The sequence below is a fragment of the Nyctereutes procyonoides genome, unplaced genomic scaffold (genome assembly GCF_905146905.1).
Source record: "Nyctereutes procyonoides isolate TBG_1078 unplaced genomic scaffold, NYPRO_anot_genome, whole genome shotgun sequence".
Lineage (NCBI taxonomy): Eukaryota > Metazoa > Chordata > Mammalia > Carnivora > Canidae > Nyctereutes > Nyctereutes procyonoides.
Genome location: NW_026575119.1, coordinates 3,597,862 through 3,621,096, shown reverse-complemented (window position 1 = coordinate 3,621,096; position 23,235 = coordinate 3,597,862). Strand labels below are relative to the sequence as shown.

Here is a 23,235-nt window from a genome sequence, read left to right as displayed (position 1 = left end):
TTTGCTACCAAGTATTACCTCCTTGATTAAATAGATAATGAAATACTATTTATAATGATCTGTAATCCTATTTAGGTATGTGCTCTAAAACCTGAGGTTTTTAACAAATTTCTTCAAATTCTAAACAAAGTCTTCTTGACTAATTAGGCCTATATGTTAAGTTACGTGGTATGCTGAGTTAGATGGGAATCACTGTCAAACAATGATAAACTGTCTTAGGTTATATCCTATGGGTAAATGCTATAACTGTTCTAGAAATTATATGAAATCCCTAAAGTTTTAATACATCCCGGTAAGTGGCTGGAATGGCAAAACCACTCCTCAAAAGACACAGTGTACCCTACTCCATAGGGTTAGCTAAGGGTTATGGAAAGGTGGCCCTCCCTTCCTTATGATGGGATTGGACAATGCACTTATGATGTTATGATGGATGCCTGTATCTCCTGGGATGTCTACCACTTGCCAGTGATTCCTCATAATTGCGATATTGTTAAAGGTAGGTATTAGGCAAAGAGGTTTTCTTTATTATTTTATCAGTTAGCCATATAGCTGTCCCAAAAGCCACCTCTGTTGATGTAGAATTACAAGTAGAGGCTTTGGTCAAGCATAGAGCAGCCATCTTTAATCAAACTCGGCACACAGTCAGTCACTCTCCTAAATGATGAAACCACATGAAGTCAAAAAGTCGCCCTTCAAAACCAGATGGCTCTTGGTATTTTGACTGCAGCCCAAGGAGTAATCTGTGTTCTCATTAAAGCAGAATTTTGTATATATATTCCAAACTACTCAAAGAATGCGTCTGAAGCCATGAAAGATTTAAATACATCATCGTTATAGATGCCCTGGTTCTAGATCCTTTTAGCAGTCGACTAAATTCGATTCTTCCCAAATGGAAATATGCTCCGCTAAACACTGCTATACTTCTTGTCGTTTCTCTTTTTGGTTGTGGTTAGACTTTTTGTATTTGTCAAGCAGGAGCCCTGCTATTCATACCAGCATGGAGATACCTTACTGTATATTTCAGGAGAGACTCAAGAAATGAAATTCTCTCACCCTGTCAAAATCTTCCATTCCAAAATCCCTATGTCATCCCTGATCAGTAGGAAGTAGCTACAGAGCAAATGACCACTATCCCTTTTCCCTCCATAGAAATAAAATGGTATTTTGACAGTGGGGATCTGAAAGAAGACTTCGCCTCCATTTTTTTTTAAAGTAGGCTCCAGGCTTACTTAAGCTCCACTGCAGAGCTTGAACTCATGACTCTAAGAACAAGACTTGAGCTGAGATCAAAAGTCAGTTGTGTAACTAACTGAGCCACCTAGGTGCCCCAAATTTACCTCCATTTTGACCTTTTAAACTTTTTTTAAGATTTATTTATTTTAGAGACTGTGTGTGTGTAGAAGCGGGGGAAGGGGCAGAGGGAGAGAGAATCTCAAGCAGATTCCCTGATGAGTCTGGAGCCAGATCCCATGATCCTGAGATAATGACCTACCCAGAATCAAGAGTCAGATGCTTGACTGAGCCACCCAGGAGCCCCTAAACACCTCTTTTAACTCAGGCAAAAGACCTGAGGCAAAGTATCCATCATGGGAACCCAAACTGCCCCTCAAGCATTAGCGAGGGCCCTGATACCAGCAAAACCCTGCATGATGGACTCCAAGACAATGATCGACCTGCTCTTTACTGTCCACCTGCATATTCCCACTGACATGTGTCCCACATGTCTCTTATATAAACCTAGAAGTATTTTCAGCACTTTGCAGACAGTCTTTGAGATGTTAGTTCACATCTTCCCAGTGTTGGCCTCACTGAAATAAATTCCTTTCTTGTTTCACCACCATTCTCTGTCTGCCTCTGGATTTTGTCAGTGGTAAGTGGCCAAGTCTGGTCTGTTTGGGACTCATAGAGCCAGGTGCTCTTGCACCCTTGGGCTCCAGTTAAAGAGGGTTTGGGTCTTGAAGAATTTAGGTATGAATCAGCTCCACTACTAAGTAGCTGCATGAGCTTGGGCAAAGTAACTTACTCCTCCTCTCTGTGCTTCAGTTTCTTTGAGGGGGGGGAGGGATAATATGAGTATGTACCTCGTACTCATGGTGAGGACTGGATGAAATAATACAAGCATAGCCCTTAACTCAATGCCTGGCAATACATTTTGGTTACTGTTATTACACACGGAAGAGGAAGGATAGGACCCGCATGAGAAAAAGATAGACTAAAAACTCGGTTGGGACTGTTTGAAAGCCATCAGGAACTGCAGAGAGTGATGAAACATTACAGTTAGATTTTACTGGTAGAGAAACATAAGTAGTAAAAAGGGTTATTTGGTTGTCATTGAAATAATACAATTAATTAACTCAAGGCTGGAAAAGTCCAAAGAGTAAGGCAACATGAGTAGGGAGAAAAGCACAGGACAAAGGAACTGGGGATCCTCACTGGCTTCACCACTGGACAGGTCAACATTTAGCATCTCCAGTTGAGGAATATCTTGAGGGCAACCCTCCTGTTGGGAGACACAGAGGAAATCTCTGAGAACCAGGCATAAGAAACGTAAGGAATTCCAAGCAGGAGACAGAGAAAGAACAGTCGCCACAGTATGAGAGACATCACAGGGCTTAAAAAAAAAAAAAAAAAAAAAAGACTATAGGTTCCTGCCAGGAATGTAAAAATATAGTAAGAGCAGGCAGTAGTTTGTCAGAAAGTAAGGCCTGAGGCCCCCAGGACAGAGTCCATGTTCAATCCAGAATCAGGTGCCAGGAGCTCAAAGATCAACAGGCAAAAGGGATTTAGGGCAACTTAAAAGCATACAATTAAGCTCTTCACTGAAGATTTCAGCCAGATGAATTTTAGTTCAGTGATTGCAGACCCAGACAACAAGCATTCAGGTAACGCAGCATCCAAAATACCTGAGATCATTCTGTGACTTGGGGCTGACAAAAGAATGCTGTGATACATATTTCTAGGAGCATAATTTTACTAAAAGGTAGTCCAGATGGTCCTGTGGTATTCTGTCCTGAGAACCCTTTAAAACTCAGAGTCAGAGATATGATAGTTAGGGTCATATCACTCAACTTCAAGGAGACTGATTAAGATACACCAGTGCCAAGTGGCAAATTGTATCTGTGAGAGGAGTTGAAAGCTTTGGGGGAGTTGAAGCTCCACTCAGTGGGGTAAGCACACTATAATCTGACCCCTGCACTGATCACAATTAAAACCTCTGGACAGCACACAGCAACAACTTGAAGACTCTGAAAAGCAAACAAAAGCAGGCAGAGTGTAGAAGGATGTCAAACCTGGAGAGGTGACCCCCAAGGGGATGAAGTTTCCCTGTTTTTCTTTGTTCTTGGGCTTTGTTCAGAGGACGAGTCTTCATTCAGAGCTTGAAGAGGATTGTGCTAATAAGACCTCATAAAAATTGTGGGCTCACCCCTAAGCTGTGCAGAAGTGAGGTAAACCCAAAGAGCACAACTAAGATTTAAACCACTGTATGACTCTCTGGCTAACACAAACATCATGTGCAAGAAAGAGACCCAAAGCAGCATAGCAAAGACCTGAAAACTGAACTGAGGCAAAGAGACTATGCCTAATCAGGTTGACAGCCTGCTAAAAAATTTAACGTTTTCCAGAGGAATATAGTAAGACCCAAAGTCTATACAAAATAATGTTCAAAATGTCTAGGATACAGAAAAAAATTATTCAATGCACAAAGATGATGGATTCTCAAAAAAAAAAATACAATCGATAGATGCCAACCACAAGATGAGCCTAACATTGGTATTACCCAAAATGATAAAGAAGCTATCTTAAGCTTCATGAGACAAAACTAAACACACCTGAATGTAAAAATCACATTCTTATCAGATAAACAAAAACTATGAAAACAATTGGTAACTTCACAAATGAAAAAAAATAAAATATATGAAATCTAATGATTTGGTTTGTAGGTTACATAGCAAAACAGTGATGATGAAGGTAAGAGTCAGAGACTTGAACAGACCAAAAGAAAATGTCAATTTTGAAAAACAAAAACACTAGAAAAGAAAAATAATCAAAACTTAGGATCCTGTGAGACACTACTAAAGACTCTAACTCATGTGCTATTGCAGTCCCAAAAGTGGGGGGAAAAGAGGTTAGGGCCCAAAAACCCCCCACAAAAAACAAAAAACTCAAAAAATAATGACCCAAATTTTCCAAAATTTGGTGAAAGTCATAAATTTATAGATTTCAGATGTTCAGTAAACTCAGGCATATTAAACTCAAACTAAAGCACATATAGATACATCATAATCCAACTGCTGAAAATCAAAGATTAAAAAAAAAAACATCAGAAACAAATAATAATTACATGCAGAGGTAAAGCCAAAAAATCAGCAGTTACATTAAAGTCAAATAAAAAAAAATAGTAGTGAAATAACCCAAAAGAAGGCAGGCAAGAAAAACAAAAAAATGAAGTAATAAACAGAAAACAAAAGTAAAATAAAAATAATAGACCTAAATTCAACCATATGAGTAGTTTATATTAAATATAAATGGTCCAAACATACCAATTAAAGATGTAGATTATCAGACTGAATAAGCACAAGACCCAAGACTATGCTATCTGTAAAAAATGAACTCACTTTAATAATAAACACATAGATGGGTTAAAATTAAAGGACAGGAAAAGATACATCATGCAAACAATTAGCAAAGGATAACTTAAGTGGTGGCAATGTCAAATATCACACAAAGCAGATGTCAGAACAATGAATGTTATCAGGGATTAAAAAGGACATTACATAATAAGAAGGTAATTCATTAAGAAAACATAATACTTCTGAATATACATATACTTAACAGAGCTTCTAAATATCCTAAGTAAAAGCTGACATATGTGAAAAGAGGAATAGACAAATCTACCACTATGGAGAATTTAACACTCCCCTTTCAACAATTATCAGAACAAGTAGACAAAAAATTAGGAATACGGAAGTCCTAAATAACATTATCAACCAACTTAACATATATCACTCCATCAAACAACAGCAGAATACACTTTTTATAAGTGCACACACAACACTTGAGGACACGGACCAGATTCTGGACAAAAAAAAAAAAAAAATCTGATAAATTTAAAAGAACTAAAATCATACAAAGCATATTATCTGATTACAATGAAATTAAACAAGAAATCAATACCAGAAAGATATCTGGATAATCCTCAAGTATTTGGAAATTAAATAACACATTCTAAACAACTTGTGGATCAAAGAAATCACAAAGGAAATTAGGAAATACTGTGATCTGAGTGATATGTTATAAAGATACAACAGATCAAAAATCATAGGCTGCAGTGCTTAGAGGGAAATTTAAATTTAAGTTTACTAATACCTACATTTTTTAAATAAGGGTTTCTAGTCAACAGTCTAAGATTTAACTTCATAAAACAAGAAAAAAAAGAAAACTAGGTCCAAAGTAAGCAGAGGAAGGAAATAATAACGCAAATCAACAAAATTGAGAAAAGAGGGGCATCTGGGTGGCTCGGTCAGTTGAGCATCTGCCTTTAGCTCAGGTCATGATCCCAGGGGTCTGGGATCAAGCCCTATGTCCTTCTCTCTGCTAAGCGGTAAGTCTGCTTCTCCCTCTCCCTTTGCCTGTTGCTCTGCCTGCTGGTTCTCTCTCTCTCTCTCTCTCTCTCTCTCTCTCTCTCTCATAGATAAATACAATCTTTTTAAAAATTGAGAAAAGAAAAACAAAACATTGAGAAAAGAAAAACAAAAAATTAAGAAAATAAAAACAATAGAAAAGAATTTAAATGTACATGTGCTGTTATAAAAGATCAATAAATTAGAAAAAGAGTTAAGGCAGGAAGACTCTAGGAAGGCCAAAAATGATCCCCACTCTTCTGTTTTTCACACTTGTGTGCAATTCCACCTCCTTGATTGTGGGCAAAACCTGTGATTTGCTTCTAACCAACAAAATATGGAATGTTCTGTTCCTTTGCCTTTTCAGGTTATACACTCTGATAAAGCTACCATGTTGCAGAGGCCCAGAGGGCAAGGAACTGAGGGTGGGTTATGAGCTCTGCCAAACCAAATGGTTTCAGGAGTAAATCCTTTATTGGTCTAGCATTCAAACTGAGATACCTACTTCTGGCCAAGTCTTGAGTACAGCCTTATGAGAGATCCTGAAGCAGAGGACAACCTAGCTAAGTCATGCTCAAACTCTCCAAATTCTGACCTGCAGATACTTTCAGATAGTAAGTATGTGCTATTTTAAGGTCACTAAGTTTGTACTAAACTGAAGCTATGAGTGTACAGATTATGAACACTTAAACTTTGACTCCTGTAATTCCAACAAAAGAACTCCAAAAACTTGTTATACAGCAATATGTACCTGATGTAAGAGTCAAGACAAACTATCCATAATGAAAATGAAAGTGGAGACATTACTACAGACCTTACAGAGAGTTAAAGGATAATAAGGGAAAATTATAAACAACTTTATCTTATACAATTGGTAACTTAGGTGAAACAAATTCTTTCAAAGACACAAATTGCCAAATCTCATTCAAGAAGATAATCTGAATAGTTATGTGTGTGTGTGCGTGTGTATAAAGATACAAAGATGCCCTCTCTCACACGTTCTTTCCTTCTTCCTTCCTTCTCTTCTCCTTCATTTTTAAAAAGAAATTAAATTTGTATTTAAAACCTCCCCAAAAGGATGCCAGTATGGTTCTACTGTGTAATTCTACCAAACATTTTAGAGGAAAATAATACTAATTCTACAAAGGCTCTCCCAGAAAAGTGAAGAGGAGAAAACACTCCCCAACACATTTTAAGAATATGGCATTATCTTGATAAACACTAGACAAAAACATTCTAAGAAAACTACAGAGCAGCAAACTGAATCTAATGCTATGCAAAAGAATAATACATCATGCAAAGCTCATTCAATACACACACAAAAAAAAGGATGCAAGTCACCATTTCAACAGATCAAATAAGCAAAACCATATAATCATGTCAACAGATGCAGAAAAAAAATCCATTTGACAGAATTCAACATCAATTCATCAATTTATGGTAAATACTCTCAGCAAATTAATAATAGAAGGGTATTTTCTTAACCTGGTAAAGGGTATTTTCTTAACCTGGTATTTTTTTATATAAAAAAAAAACCTACATCTAATATTATACTTCATGGTGAAAGACTGAGTACTTTCTGTCTCCCTAAGACTAAGAACAAAGCAAAGATGTTCTCACCAATCTCATTCATCATGATACTGGAGAGCCTACAGTGAGGAGAGAATACAAGATGAATATAAAATAAAATGCCTACAAAAAAAAATAAAATTGTCTTTGGTCACAGATAACAAGATTATCTACATAAAAAAAATTGAAAGCATCAACGAAAGAAAGATACTAGGAATTTCCTTAACGAACTGCAGGGAGAGATGATGACATCTGCATAGATGTCATTTAACAGAACTGCATGGCTGCCTTAACCTGTATGAGGTCAGCATTCCCGTGTCCCCTTTTCCTTTGGAAGATTCTAGGGAGTGAATATTTCTTTTTCATAACTATCAATCATCTTTAGTTGCTTGTGACTGATTTATTTGTATTATTTCCTGCATTCCTATTCAGACCCATAGTTTATCTTATTCTATCTTTCCTTCCCCACCTTGGAGGTTAGCACCTATGGGAAGGAAAAAAAAGAGCAAAGCTTATTCTACTTTTCTCCTTCACTTAGATCCCACCCCCCAGGGAAACCAAAAGTAGCACAGTCATAACAGTAACTCTTTGCCTACAGAGGAGATCTAGATTTAGGGGAAACAGGAAATTGTGTTCTCTTTGACTTTTTATCGCAAGGTATGTCTCTATCTTCAGGTGAGAAGCAGACCTTGGCTGAAGAGCAAAATATGTTATGGGATAGAAGACACGCTGCTAAGATGGGTTCTGGGAAGGACAATGGGGTAGAGAGGAGCAGGAGGTCCAAGTACCCGCTGTGAGACACAAAAAGATTTAGAACCAGGGAATGCTTATATTCTCATTAGCCTATTCTACAGGGACTGGAAGCCAAGGAACTGAAGGCTCTTACAGTAAACATAGAAATCTATGGAGAATATTCCTCCAGGAGGTGTTGGGGGGGGCTTTCATATACATAGATTAGAAGGGGACACTGTTAATATGGGAAAATCTGAAGTACATGTTTTTCTAAATAATGCCAATGATGTGAACATCTGATGATGCTAGAGATCACATCGGGTGTGGGAAACTGCAACATTTCCGTCTCATCACCACCACCCCTGTGCTGTAACCTTTCAAAGGACTCCATGTCAATTGAAGGGATGATTCTTTAGCTTTTCCGCTTATTCTCATCCCCTAATGGTCATCTTCAGTTTATAAAGGAATAATCGATAAGAGACACCAAACTCCTTCATTTCTCTCCCACCCCCCACCTTCACCCCCAATTATCAGTTTTAATTACCTGTCACCAAATTTTTTAAAAAAATGCAAACTGGGATGAGGTGAATGGAGTAACATGGAGGCTGTGACTGCGCATATCTATGAAGTCTGGTCAGGACAGATGCTAGAACATGAAAATGAGTCAAACCACCAATGTCTGTGGAAATCACCATATTTATTAACTACTTTAAGCAGTTTCATTAGTTAATGACTCTCCAGCTGTAAATATCCTAGTACTCTGCTGAAATAGTTTATTTCACTGAAGGACTAAATGCCATAAGAAGCTTCTACTGTGGCTACTGGCTCAAAATGATTTAAAAGAAATTTGGGTTATATTAAAAAATATTTGTTTCTATTATTTAGTTACCCCAATTTACTTAACTTATTGCGACGTGTCTGCTATCCCCCCCTTTCAAAGGTCCCACTAAAATGTCAATACCATTCTTCACATATGTCTTATGTCTCATGAATGCCATATGAGTACAAAAGACTGAAAATGTCTTTCATTTAGCTTGAAATCTTCAAGCACCATGCTCTTTGAAGTTAAATTCTTACTACCTCACTTGTTTTGTTGTTGTTGTTTAAAAGATTTTATTTGTTCATTCATTAGAGATAGAGAGGCAGAGACATAGGCAGAGGGAGAAGCAGGCTCCCCACAGGGAGTCCCACGTGAGACTCGATCCCAGGATCCTCCGATCGTGATCCGACTCAAAGGCAGATGCTCAACCATCAAGCCACCCAAGTGCCCCCACTACCTCGCTTGTTTTGTCAAAATTAACACAAAAGACACACTTACCAACCAGGACAACAAGTCTGTATTTTTCGTTCGTTTGCCGCCGATACGGTGTCACTTCCTCATATGTGGGCACATCAGCTGTGTCATACTGATCACTCTTCTTACATTCATACATGGACTTATTTGTTTTCTTATCTTTTCTACTAAGACGAAAACTTCTCCTAAAACCAGCTACAAGAAAAAACATTTTTTTTAAAGAATGAGAACCATAAAAAGAAACTCCCCAAGAAACAAAAATTTAAAAATCCTCAAAGTGGGATTGGATTTTATGAAAGAGAATATTGTCACAAGTACATTTAGTAAGAGGAAATACAAAAATATCACACAATTTCATTAAAACAATCATTTTATAAGAGAATCACCATTTATTTTTATAGTTATAATAATATAAATTTTATTAGGTTCCAAGCCATAAAGAGTTTTTTTCAGAAATCAGTGAGTAAAGAACCCACATAACAAAGCAAAATAAGCGGGAAATCATAATTTATTATGGACTGACTGAGCACAGTTGATAAACAAAAAGTTAAAAGCACTGTAAAAACATTTAAAATATAAATGACAAATTTTCTCATTCATAAATACTAGAATATTTTATAGTGTATTGTAAGCATAACCTAACAACATACCTGTGGCATAGACAAGCATCTATTGTTCAATAAAAAGGAAACTAAATTAGGGAGAGCTCAGTGTCAAACTCGCCTATACAGCCTGTCATGAAGAGCAAGCTCTTTTATAAGACTCCAGCAGGGGTAGTAAATGACCAAGTCCAGGTTCTTTTTCTCCTATGTAAAGTGTACAGTTTTATCATTTGAAGCCTAATGAAATTTGGAAATAAAATTCATAGTCTCAATTGCTATTTTAAGGAAAGACCATAATTGATATTAGCAGATGATATGGTCTTTCCCTAAAATAACTGTAAAGGCACAACAAATTTGAATGCTTGAAGAGCCTTCTCCAGCTCATGGCTACCATTTAACATATGGGTTTAAAAAGCTGAGGCAGGGATCCCTGGGTGGCGCAGCGGTTTGGCGCCTGCCTTTGGCCCAGGGCGCGATCCTGGAGACCCGGGATCGAATCCCACATCGGGCTTCCGGTGCATGGAGCCTGCTTCTCCCTCTGCCTGTGTCTCTGCCTCTCTCTCTCTCTCTGTGACTATCATAAATAAAAAAAAAAAAAAATTAAAAAAAAAAAAAAAAAAAAAGCTGAGGCAAAGGTTCTTTGTCCCAGTCAACCCCAGTTTCATTCTGCTGGCTCTTCATGTCGCTGCATTGTATGATATTTATTTCCTTTCTAGGATAGTGGTGTTCATCATACACAGTATGATCTCATCCATACACACAGTATAAATTCAGTAATTTATTTGACCTAATCCTCAAAATTCAGACTTTAAGGAAAACAGTTCTGCTTATTGAAACATTATATATATTCATGTCAGCTCCATGGTACAAAGAACATTTTAAGTATATAAAAATATGTTCTCTTGGAAAAGAATATTGATCAAATTTGATAAGTAGTAATTTTTAATAGAAGTATTTTACAATAAAATGCAAGAATATTAATACTGATGTGTGTGAATTCTAGGGACCATAATGAAAAAGAATACTATCACTGCATTTAAGAAATTAGAAGGATTCAAATAAAGGCCAATATTAAAAAACAATCAATGACCATGAAGTGATAGCACTCACTTTATGGATTCACAGTTTCATAAAAATCAGCCAAGATATTAAGAATGGGGTGATATAAGATTCATCGGATAATATATAGTGCTGTGGCCTCATTTTGAGGAGGTACTCAGATTATTTGAGGGAAAGATTTACAAAGGACTTGAGCCGAGAGTTAATTACTCTAAAGCGCTCTTCTCAAAGGCAAAGAGGAAAAGGCAAACAGGACAAGGGATAAAACACTGTTTTTTCTCAGAGGAGAGGAGATTCAAGGAAGCAAATGGGGAAATGTGCCAACCTGGCCCTAGGATGAAGAACACGTGTCAGTTCTAAAACGACCCGGGCAGGGAGAATTCAAACTACTTCTCTACAAAGAGTCATAGGAAAGCCTTTTATTATTTCTTGGTCTTTAGGATATTGGGAAAGACTCACGAGAACACAGGAAAAGGGTTCCCTGGCATGGGAACCACTCCCAAGGCTCGAGCACACTGCTTTCTCAGACAACTTTCTCTCATCGATTTGCAGAAATGAGTTACACCATCCCGACCCTGTCACCCGTGACTGCTGGCTCATTCTGGAATCCAGCATAAGATAGCTTCTGGTTTAGCATAGACATTACACATTAGCTATTCTCACTCTTCAATGCTGGTATTTCAAAGTGTTCTGATTTCAGGTTCCCATGGTTCTTGTCTCGTGGAAGGCAATTAGAGGATAGGCAGGTAGAACTGGAAATTCCTTCACGGTTATTCCTTGTATGGAGGAGGGTTTTCCTCAAGGCACTATGGACTTACAGCCCAGGAATGAACCAAACCAGAACATAAATGCTTCATCCAAAGCAAATGAAGTCCAAAAGTGACAAATTTCTGAGCCATGAATCCCAGCTAAATCCTGGATTTCAGTGAAAGGGTTTACATTCTAATTGAATTTTTACAGTTCATGGAAGTTTTTGCTTTCATTATAAACAATAAAGAGATAATGGGGTAAGAATGAAGGTAATCAGATTTCTGATGTGAGCTTCCCTGGACATCAAAGATGGGGACTATGGAGCATAGGACGGTTTGGTGATATTAGTTATACCGTGCTTGGTACAGAATAGGTGCTTGATAAAAGTTTTATAAATTCAAGCAATTTAAAAAGGTAGGTGCCTGGGTGGCTCAGTAGGTTAAGCATCTGCCTTTGGCTCAGGTCATTATCCCAGGATCCTGGGATAGAGTCCCATGTTGGCTCCCTGCTATGTCTGCTTCTCCTTCTCTTCCTACCCCCTGCTCATGCTTGCCTTCTCTTATGCTCACTCTTTTTCTCAAATAAAAAAATCTCTTTAGAAAAGGGCAATAACAAAACCCTACTTCATTCCTGTTTCATTTTCTTATTGTAAATTTCAACAAAGAAAACAGGGCACATTTGGTGTTTTCCATAAAAGAAAATTCTAAGAGGCAGACTTAATGACAAAACAGTGCATACACCAAGGCACAGAGCTGGAAAAAACCGTGGAGAACAGCAGGCCCTCTCCATCCTTGTTCCCTGGCCACAGAGGATGCAGATGTCACTGCAGTTGCCCATGCACCATGACACGGTCCTGATCTCATTCAAGTCAGTTTTCCAGGTGGCAATGATTGAGCAACTGGAATTCCCACCCACAAGTAGTGAAGTGTCCTAACCCAGTACGCTTGCTTACAAAACAGAGGACAAATGGCAGTCAGGTCACCATACCACCTCTAGTAGCAGGAGTACCAAATGTTAAAAACTGAGGACCAGGGGCCACTGGGTGGCTCAGTCTGTTAGGCATCTGACTCTTGGGTTCAGCTCAGGTTGTGGTCTCAGGGTCATCGGAGCCAGCCCTGCTTCGGGTTCTGCATTCAGCACAGAGTCTGCCTGAGATTCTTTCCCCTTCCCTCTGCTCTCCCCACCCCCAATCATGTACTCTCTCTCTAAAATAAATATATAAAATCTTAAGAAAAAAAAATGAGGACCAGGGGTAGCTAGGTCTGACCCAGAGCAGCATCTAGATCCTGACACTTACCAGCTATAGGATTTGCCAACTTTTAGAAAACTTCTCTGTGGCTCATTTCTCAACTTTAAAATGAGGATTACAGTATCAACCTCATCAGGTTAAGGATTAAATAAACAATTCATATAAAGCACTTGGCCCAGTATCGGGCATCCGGTAAATACCAACATAGATTAGGTACAGATTAGCACCTGATTGTCTCCAACTAACTATAAGTACCTGGAAGGCAGGACCATATACCTCCCTGTATTCCCAAGCACACAGTCTAGCAAGAAAGGGAAAAATAAGGGGCTTATTCATAGTTTTTAATTGGCTGTTATAAATTAATAATATGTAAATATAGAGTATTTCATATTAAAATTAAAGCCAGATTTAAATGTTAAATATTAAAAGTACCCTATTAAAGTGGTAAAGCATTTTATAGAAACACAGCAGAAAAATTGAGGATGCACTATCCTTTCACTCCCACCATCCCCCCAGATACTCCTTCTAGGGATATATGTTATTTCTGGTACAATATTTAAATTTAAAGAGTATCCTTCCCTTCTGTCTTCTTACTCTCCTGATCCACAGATACCTGTTTATGTTCCACATTTATATAACCCATACACATAAATACACAAGATAAGCCTCCCCCACAAAAAAATAAATTCCCAGAGGAACCAATAAATGTGCCATTTGAGGTGGTTGAGGACTCTAATTTTCAACCCTGGGTCGCATTAATGAGCGATGTGCCGGCACATGCCTTCCTAAGTCTACGCTTAAAGGCGACTTAACTGTGTGTCAGGGAGAGGCAGTCCCTTCCCATCCACTTTTATGTGGTTCTCTTCTTAAAAGGAAGATTTAAAGACATATCCTTAAACTGAAAGTAAGCAAAGGGTTCGTTCAGGTAAACGTGAATAAATAACCTAGAATTTTACTTAATCCCAGTGCATTTTCAATGCTCCAGTCTTACCAAGAGCTGGCTTTAACAAAACAAAACAAAACAAAAAACAAAGAAAAAGGGAGGGGAAAAGGAACAGCAACAAGACATTTGGACTAAGGCAACAGTTTTACACGAAATATATTTTTCCTTATATTTCACATTTTTGTAATTTATAATTGGCTCAAGATTTTTACAGACAGGCTTTTCCCAGTGAGCTTCCCCACAGCTGTTAGAGATTGTGTGTTCCCAAGGAACGACGCGTTTACATGACGACCATAGGAAAGTGACTTTACAGTAAGACTGCAGCTGCAGGTCAGCCCCCTGATCACAAGGAGACACTTATACCTAATATTTTCGAGGAGAAATAATTTATGATCATTTGTTAACTCAGCATATGATTGCAAAGCTTTATTTAAAGTATTTTTTACTATCAAAGCAAAAGGTTGCTTGTTTTTTGCTCCGTATTTCAAGATTGCAGTAAATGTCCCTGAACATTCCCTTTATTCCAAGTCGCTGATTATTTCACAGGGAGACGCTGCCAGAGGCTTAGATCGATTTTGTCCAAACACTTCTCAGATCAGTGAATGCCAATGTACATTTCCACAAGCAGAAAGCACAATGACCCCTGTTACCAGTCTCTCATAAGAAGACCTCTCATTGCCTTGAAGTTTTCAGGGACTTGACAAGTGAAAAACTTTATGTCATTTCATCTTCACTGTTACTGGAGTTGACCCTTGTTTCATATTTATTACCCATCTGCATTTCTTATTTCCTCTGTGATTTGCTGGTTAATGCATTTTGATCACTTTTTGATTAGGGTCTTCATAAATACATACACATACATGTGTCTTTTAAGGTCACAGCCCTTGGCCCTAATTTGTTACCAACACTTTTAAGATTCTCAATTTTCCATTTTGAAGAAATTTAAATTGTTTATGTATCTGGGTCTGTTTCTTTTGTGATTTCTCCCACTGTTTTTTATGACTTTCCAATCCTTGAGTCTGATAAATAGTCACCTATATTTTCTTAAGTTAAAAAAAATGGGTTGCACGGCTTTAATTATTTTTTTTTATCCCATCTGGAATTACTCAGCTGAGATCAAACTTGTGAGGTGAGGCTGTAACTTTATATTTTCAGAAGTAATTAACCAGTGGTCCTAAAAATACTTCTTGAACAATCCTTTCACTCCTTTATATTGACACATACTTTGTACAAAAGTACCAGATGGTTTATTATTATGTCATGACCCGCACCCCCCCAAAAAACCCCAAAACCCAGAAAGGTGATTCTTAGTATGACTTTAGAGAATTCTCTTACTGATGATACCAATACTAAAAAAACAGAAGTCATGATGGTGGTACTTGATACGTATTGAGAACTTACTAGGTAACAGACACCCTTCAAAGCTTTTATGTGGATTAATTCATTAATTCTCACAGCAACCCAATAAGGTAGGCAGAATGCTCCCTGGGTTTAAGTGGTTCTTCTTTTAGTAAAGTAGTCAGAGAAGGACAAATACCATATGATTTCACTCATATGTGGAATTTAAGAAACAAAACAGATGAACATGGAGAGGAAAAAAAGAGAGAGGCAAACCATAAAACAGACTGAAGGATAGAGAACTAAGGGTTGGTGGAGGGAGGTGGGGTGGGTGGGAGATGGGCTGGATGGAGGATGGGTGTTAAGGGGGGCACTTGCGATGAGCACCATGTGTTTCATGTAAGTGATAAATCCCTAAATTCTACTCCTGAAACTAATATTAGCACTATATGTTAACTAACTGGAATTTAAGTAAAAACCTGAAACAAAACAAAAAAAATTACCCAGGCTTTGGTTCAAATATTAAATGATGAAAGAAAAAAGCAAGTCTGAAATGTGACTCCAAATACATAGATGTATAATAGAAAAAGCGATGAGCCTTCTATTATTTTATGAAATAAGCAAATAGAAAAAAAATAAAGGACCAGCAGTTTATCTTAGGGTTTAAAAATTATAAGCTCTTTTCTGTGGAAGACTTTTTTTTCAGATACGATTAAATACATTTTTTAATTCCTATGTATTCAAGATGATGTGTAAAATATAAAAATGCACAGAATGGTGTCTCTGCCTTCCAAAAGTTCCCAACCTACTAGGGGACACAGAAATATTCCCAAATACCAATTTAAGGGTTTTCACAACACAAGCTCATGACCAGAAACTAAGATTTTTAGGAAGTTCTGTAATTTAACACTGACATTTAAGTAAAAAAGTTAAACTTAGGAGTTGTGACTACTACTACTACTGAACTACATTTTATTTATGTAACACCATTCACCCAAAGACTATAAATTTAACCCTTACATATGTAAACTAAGAATCATTTATTATTAAAATGAGCTTCATATTGTAGATAAGTATTCCTATACCTATCAATCCTGTAATTTCAAATGTTAGTGACATTTTCAACAGTAAAAAAAAACAAAAACAAAAAACAAAAAACTTGAAGTACCCAACATAAATGTATGAGAATGATTAACTTACGCTACACTTTTTCACATTTCAACTAAGAAATGAGGTTGAAGCCACTAAAATTATAACTCTAAAACTATACAGCACCATAAAATACATGTGGTATAATAAATGAAAAAAACAGAATACAATAGTCATACTTATGAGTTTTACTTTTTTACTAATATAAAAGTTGGTATGGGTACAAAACTGTGCAAGAAAATGCATGAAAACAGAAAATGGTTCTGTTAGGGAGAGAGGACTGTGGGCAATTGTTATTGTTTTATTTCTCAAACCTTCCAGAATGTTAAATAATTTGAATTTTTTTTAAAAAGCCCACAAAACACATTATTCATAATATATGAACAACCGAACAAATGAAATCCATTACTGAAAGATATATTTGTGTGTCACATCAACACATAATACAAAATACATTTGACTATGTCTCAGAGGCAGGGTCTAGTCTTCTATATCTTGACATGGTTATTGTAACAGACTACCTTTTTATAATCACAAGAGTTAAAAATAGCCAAATAATTAAAATATTAAAAAAGGAATAAAACTAAAAATAATGGAAAACGGTTTCTTAAAAAATGAGAATATAGTATAAGAACAAAAGATCAAAGGTCCAGAGTATCAAAGGTCAAGACAGATGGAGAAAAACAAAGTTTTGAAAATTTGTAACCAAACTAATAAAACTGGAATCTTTTTTAAAAACCATAAATTGTTATTTTATCCCATTGGCTCCCATAAGTAGGTAACTTCAGTGTGAATTTACAATGTAAATATTTATCATTGTAATAATCTTACTTTTTGTAAGACTTTAAGACCTTGAAGATGACATTTTATAAAAAACACATGATCATTTTATGAACAAATGTCCCTTAATACAAAAGACCCTCCAACAGAGTCAAGGTGACTCACCACCAATACCAACACAGCCCCAAAAAACACACACGTTGAATGAGTGAAGTGACATCTGCCTTTCTGTTAATTCAAGGAAAATAAATACTACTAGGTTACCACCCACAATTTTTAAGTGGGACAGTTTCCATCTTTGGTTACATTTCTTTTATATAGCCAATTTGGTCCAATAACATCAGATATTATATATTTTCAGTGTTTTTAATAATAATAAGCTTTTAATGTTTAAATGTTATAGATGTCTGTAGATGGGAAAAGCAGCATCTCAGGGAAATTGTTTGAATCCTAAAATAGCAATATTGATCGCAGGCACTTCAAAAGTTAGACTGATGGAAGGATCCACTCTAAAGTTCCTGATTTTCGTAAAAAAATACATTTATTTGATACCAACACAATCAAGAAAACTGCTTACTTCCTTAAAAGGAGATGAAAATAAACATTTCAATTCTTGTTTCTCTCCTTAAATACATGAAAAGGTGGATTCTTTTCTTAACTTGGGAAAACTACTGTACATTGTATGAAAATCATTTTTTGCATTTTAAAACACTGGATTAATTTGACAAAGCTAATATTTAATAGTTCAGTAGGTATCTTAGTTATAAGACAAAATATGTTAATGTAAAAGAATTTTGTAAGAAGATTAAAAAATTCATGTGGACATTAATAAAAACTAAGCAGCTGGAAGTTATTATACAGTGTCAGGCTCCTGCCAACAAAACATTGAAAATTTCCATTAAAATAAACATTTTTCAACATAATGCCAAAGTTGCTATAATGATATAAATCATAACTGACATGTAAAGTGTATGTAAATATGGTCCTGAGACAATTATTATTGAAATAATGCTTCCATAATACACCAATCATAAAATTGTTCCGAAGACAATTAAGGATAATTAAGGCCAAACAAATTAGCAGATAATAATCTTCGGAGGAGGTTTAAATTGAAAATAAATGCCAATACAAAACTTTAAGAGTAACGGAGATCTGAAGAAGTGGGTTAGTCAGCTTCTTGCATTCATCTTATAAAAACACTCTCAGGGGGAAAAAATCATCAAAGACACATGAAAATTATTGTGGATTACATTAACCAACTTTACATATGTTAATTTTGGTATAAAGTGGAACAAGGTTTTTAAACAAACACATAATCCATCTCTGGAATGTTACAGTTTAAAATTGCTCTCAATAAAACTTAAAGAAATGCTCAAATGCCCTAAATACCCTTGAATCACTCAGCTCATCTCAAGCTAAAAATAAAAATAGAAACTCAAAGTGCCTAATGAAATCATGGGAGCTAATATATCAATTTGCAATTTCCAAGAAAAAAATTACTTAGGTCCTAAAAAGTTTTTCTGATACCACTGACAATTTTTTAAAGCACAGCACAGTATTACCATAAAAAAAGGAGAAACCATATGAGAATTTAATTTTCTGCCAGTCAGCTAATAAAGAAATGAGTTTTTACTTACACTTTCAAAATTATGAGAAAATACAGTATGCTCACATAAAATTAAATATAAAAATATAGTTCTAAAAAGAGGGGAAAATTGGATTTAAAATTTTTAATATATTTTTTTAAGTTTGAGCCTATGCAACCAAAAAATTCTCCAAGCAGGAATGGTTTCTTTCTGTCAGAAAAAATATTTCCAAGTAGTATTCCAGACATGTTGAGATTATGCAGAGTTCTTGTTCAAGAAAGAAGCTCTACCATTTTTTAAAGAACACTTCTAAATGTTCTCTTTGTATAAATTTTACTTTTGGGGAGAATATTAAGGCACTATTTTTTGACATAGCTGTGCTTACCTACAAAACATGCTTTAATAATTCAATATTAGGGAAAATAGGAATTTTTACTAGGTTTATAAAATAGTGCAACTTGTTGAGAATCAATGGTGTTCACACATAAAAAGAAGAAAAAGGATTAGAAAAAAACACACAGAAGTAGAGATAGATAAATACATTTAAAAGAACAGCAAATGGGGCAGCCTGGGTGGCTCAGTGGCTTAGTGCCGCCTTCAGCCTAGGGTATGATACTGGAAACCTGGGACTGAGTCCTGCATGGGGCCTGCTTCTCCCTCTGCCCTCTCTCTCTCTCTCTCTCTCTCTCTCTCTCTCTCTCTCTCTCTCTGTGTGTCTCTCATGAATAAATAAATAAAATCTTTAAAAAAAAGAAAAGCAAATGGACAGTCTTGTTTATACTGAACTTCATGGTAAACAACTTCAATTAAATAAAAAGAACAGTCTAAACTTACATAAGTCCCAAATCTGATCTTGTTTTAAAAGAATGCATGAAGTACTCCAGCAAATGCAGAGGTGAAGAAATTGATGAGTTTTCAGGAAACCATTTGCAAGAAATTATGTTTGAAGACACATGCCTGATAAGCAGTTGTTCATTGATTATAACAAGATTTCAATACTGAATTAACCCGAGGAAAAACATTCTGTAATTCTTATCAATGTAAAAAGGAAATATTCTTCATTTAAACTACTTTGTACTGCATTAGAAAGGAGAGAATCCTCAAAGCTGGCTATTATACTATTGAGAAACAATTGCCCTTTGGAAGCCAACACACACACACATGCATGCACACACGCACTCCCATCACATCATCCACCAGAGCTAAATGAAATTTTCAAGAGCTCATGGAAGGAAATGAATTATTCCTAATAATTCATATATTTATATAATTATAAAAGGCTTGGCAAATAGGCAACTCTTAACTTAGAGAGATTCAACTTGAAAAGGTCCAGTTTGTGTACTTCATATTTACAGCATACTATCAATTTATCTTCATATCATTGTCATAAAATTTTATGCAATTAACACAACTTACAGTGCCCACTCCATGAGCTTTTCCTTCCTTCCAATAATCTCTTTTATTGATGAACAAAGCCCTAAGAAACGTGGTGTGTTACACATCATTAAGAATCATACTAACACAGTATACATTCATATTGATTAAATATGGTTTTATGATATAATTTTTATATAAATAGACATTCAATTCTTGGGATATTACAATTTTATTTCTTTTGAAAGAGTTGAATTAGATCATTTTGACATGGGATGTCAAAAATGTAATGGTCATGAGGATAAGGGCTACTTACATATGCTATTTTATGCTTGATTTTATGCACATCAAAGAAAGTGAAATTCATCAAATGTATTCACTGAGCCACTGGTCTGATTTAGATCAACAGTGGTTGTGCATCTACCAGGAGATCCTGGGCAGCCCCATTTTTGATACAAGCGTACTGTACCTGCAGGATACCTCAGTTTTTCCTTTCCTTCTGTGGACTCAGGAGATACAGAATGTGAAGGTGGATGAGGGGCAAGGGTAAGGTTCTAAAATATGCCAGAGTCTCAGAAATTCTTCTTAGTAGTCCTTGGAAAAGCTCCCATGAGAGGGCTAAATTTCTGGAAACTCCCTTGACTATTTTCCAGGGCTTTCCTAAAACTGGATAAGGGTGCCAAGGGCTGAGGATGGATATAGACACATCCTGTGTATGTGGATAGTCTTTAAAATCAGTGGCAATACAACGTATGTGTGAACAATAGTGGTATCTATTGGGATTTGATGTACACCAGGATACTATGGTCATTTGTATGATATGCAGTAAGCGACTAAAATGTTACAAAATCATTTTTGTTGACTTGCACTATTTAAATTACTTCTTTTAATAAGAGAAGAAATTGATGTGAAAGACAGTATCAAATCTCCAAAGGGCAAATATTTCTTCAATGCAGTAATTACCATAGACATACTTAGTGTAGGAGAATATGACGGTTAATCTTATGTGTCAACACGGCTGGGCCATAGTGCTCAGATATTTGGTCAAACGTTATTCCAGATGTTTCTGTGAAGGCATTTTTTGAATGAGATTAACCTTTTACATCAGTGAACTTTGAATAAAGCAGATTACCCCCTAGAATGTGGGTGGGCCTCATCTAATCAGTTGAAGAGAAAAAAAGTTAATCTCCTCTGCAAAGGAAGGAATTCTGCCAGCAGATGGCCTTTGAACTCTTCCCTGGGGCTCTAGCCTGATGGCCTAACCTGCAGATATTCTTATGAAGCCTCCACAATCATGTGAGCCAACACCTTAGATTGTGTGTGGGGGTATGGGTGTGTGTGCACAGTTGCCTGACTAATACAGAGATTAGGAGGGAAATGTTAAAATCTTAGAATAACTAGCATTTCCTAGTTAGTGTATAAATACACTGTAACATTTTAACATCTCTTAGAACAGAGATCAATAAAAAAATCAATAAAAAACAAATTTTTATTCTTTTGAGAGGATCAACAAGACTGGGAAACCTTTAACATAAATGAACCAATAAAAAAATAGAAGACCTAAATTATTTAGGAATGAAAGAGGGCACTGTTACCAAGAAGAAATAAATGGATTATAAGCGAATACTATAAACAGTTGGATGCCAACAAATTAGATAATCTAAATGAAAGAGACAAAGTACTAGAGATGTACTTACTAAAATTGAGAATCTGAACAAACCTTTAACAAGTAAAGAGATTGAATGAGTAGTTAAAAAACTTCCCACAAAGAAAAGCCTTGGAATAGATGGCTTCACCAGTGAATTCTAGCAAATGTTTAGAAAACAATGAACACAATCAAAGTTTACAAATGCTTTCAAAAAGCGTAGGAAATGCCTCCCACCCCATCTTTTGAGACCAGTATTATTCTGATACCAAAATCAGACAAAGATATCACTAGAAAAAAAGAGAATCTGCACCCCAATTATCTCTATTCCTCAAATACTAGTGACCCAAATTCAGCAACATATATAAAAGATTAGTTATCGGGTTTTAGTAGATGCCTTTCATCAGGTTGAGGAAATTCCCTTCTATTCTTAGGTTAAGTTTTTATCACCAAAGGATTTTGTCAAATGCTTTTCAATGTAACTAAACTGCCAACCGTTCATCAAGGTTGCTGGTAACTTCCACACTGCTAAATCAAAGTCAGTTCTCTTTCCTCATCTTATTTGATCACTCTTTCCCTTCCTAAAACTTTACTTTTATTGGCTCCTAGAAGAATCATACCTCTGAGTGTATTTCCTTACTTCTCTTTGGGTTCTTTTCTTGCCCAAATCTACATCCATTCTATGGTGATCTCATTCAGCTTCCTGACTTTAAATCTGACCTAACTTTGACCACTTCTAAATCAATGGCCTGAACTCAAAGCTGCCTATCCAGTTGCCCATTTAATACCTCTACACGAGTATTGCAAACTCAGTGGACCCCAACCAGCATCCTTGTGTTCCTCCACCCCAAACTTATGCTCCATGGTCTCTCCCATCTCAGGAAATGGTGACTCTACCCTTGTAGTTACTAAGTACAAAAATGGCACTTTCATCCTTGATTCTCTAACCTGTCTCAAAATCTTGTCAGTCTTACTCTTAAACTGTAGTCAGAATTCCATGTCTTATCACTACCTCCACAGAGAATATTTTGTTTCAAGCCACAGTCATTTCTTGCTTGGATTCCCACAGAGCTCCTTGTTTCTGCCCTCGCTCCCTTATCCCTTCTCAACAGACCAGCCGAGTGATTCTTAAAAATGTCAGGTCATGTCATTGCTCTGCTCAGAATGCTTCAATGATTTCCAATCCCACAATATTAAAAGCCAAAGAACCCACTTAATCCCTTCCTCTCCACAACCATTCTGTTATGCCGCCAACCTCAAGTCCTGTCAACTCCTCCCTTGTTCACACTGGTCTTCTTCCTGACCCTCAGAGGCCCTGGGGTCCTGTCTCAGGATCTTTGCACATGCCTGTCCCACTCCCTGGAATTCTCGTCCCCCATGAGGCTCCTTTTCAGGTTTTTGCTCAAACACAACCATTTCAAAGAGGCCTTCCTGAATGTCCCATTTCCCTATCTCCTCCATCATCCTATTCCTGTTTTACTTCATAGCACTTATTACCACCTAAGATATTACATTATTTATTTAGTTGTTAGTCCAAACCTACC

The 23,235-nt window shown here is 36.4% G+C and overlaps 1 protein-coding gene across 2 annotated transcripts in view; it reads right to left on the bottom strand.

Annotated features, from left to right (window-relative positions):
• Nucleotides 1-23,235, bottom strand: part of MPP7 (MAGUK p55 scaffold protein 7) — a 293,058-nt gene that overhangs the window by 43,475 nt on the left and 226,348 nt on the right. For both annotated transcript variants that reach the window (XM_055334544.1, XM_055334545.1), the window contains exon 12: nucleotides 9,241-9,411. In XM_055334544.1, coding sequence (XP_055190519.1) covers nucleotides 9,241-9,411 — 171 coding nt within the window. The remainder of the gene's footprint in view (nucleotides 1-9,240; nucleotides 9,412-23,235) is intronic.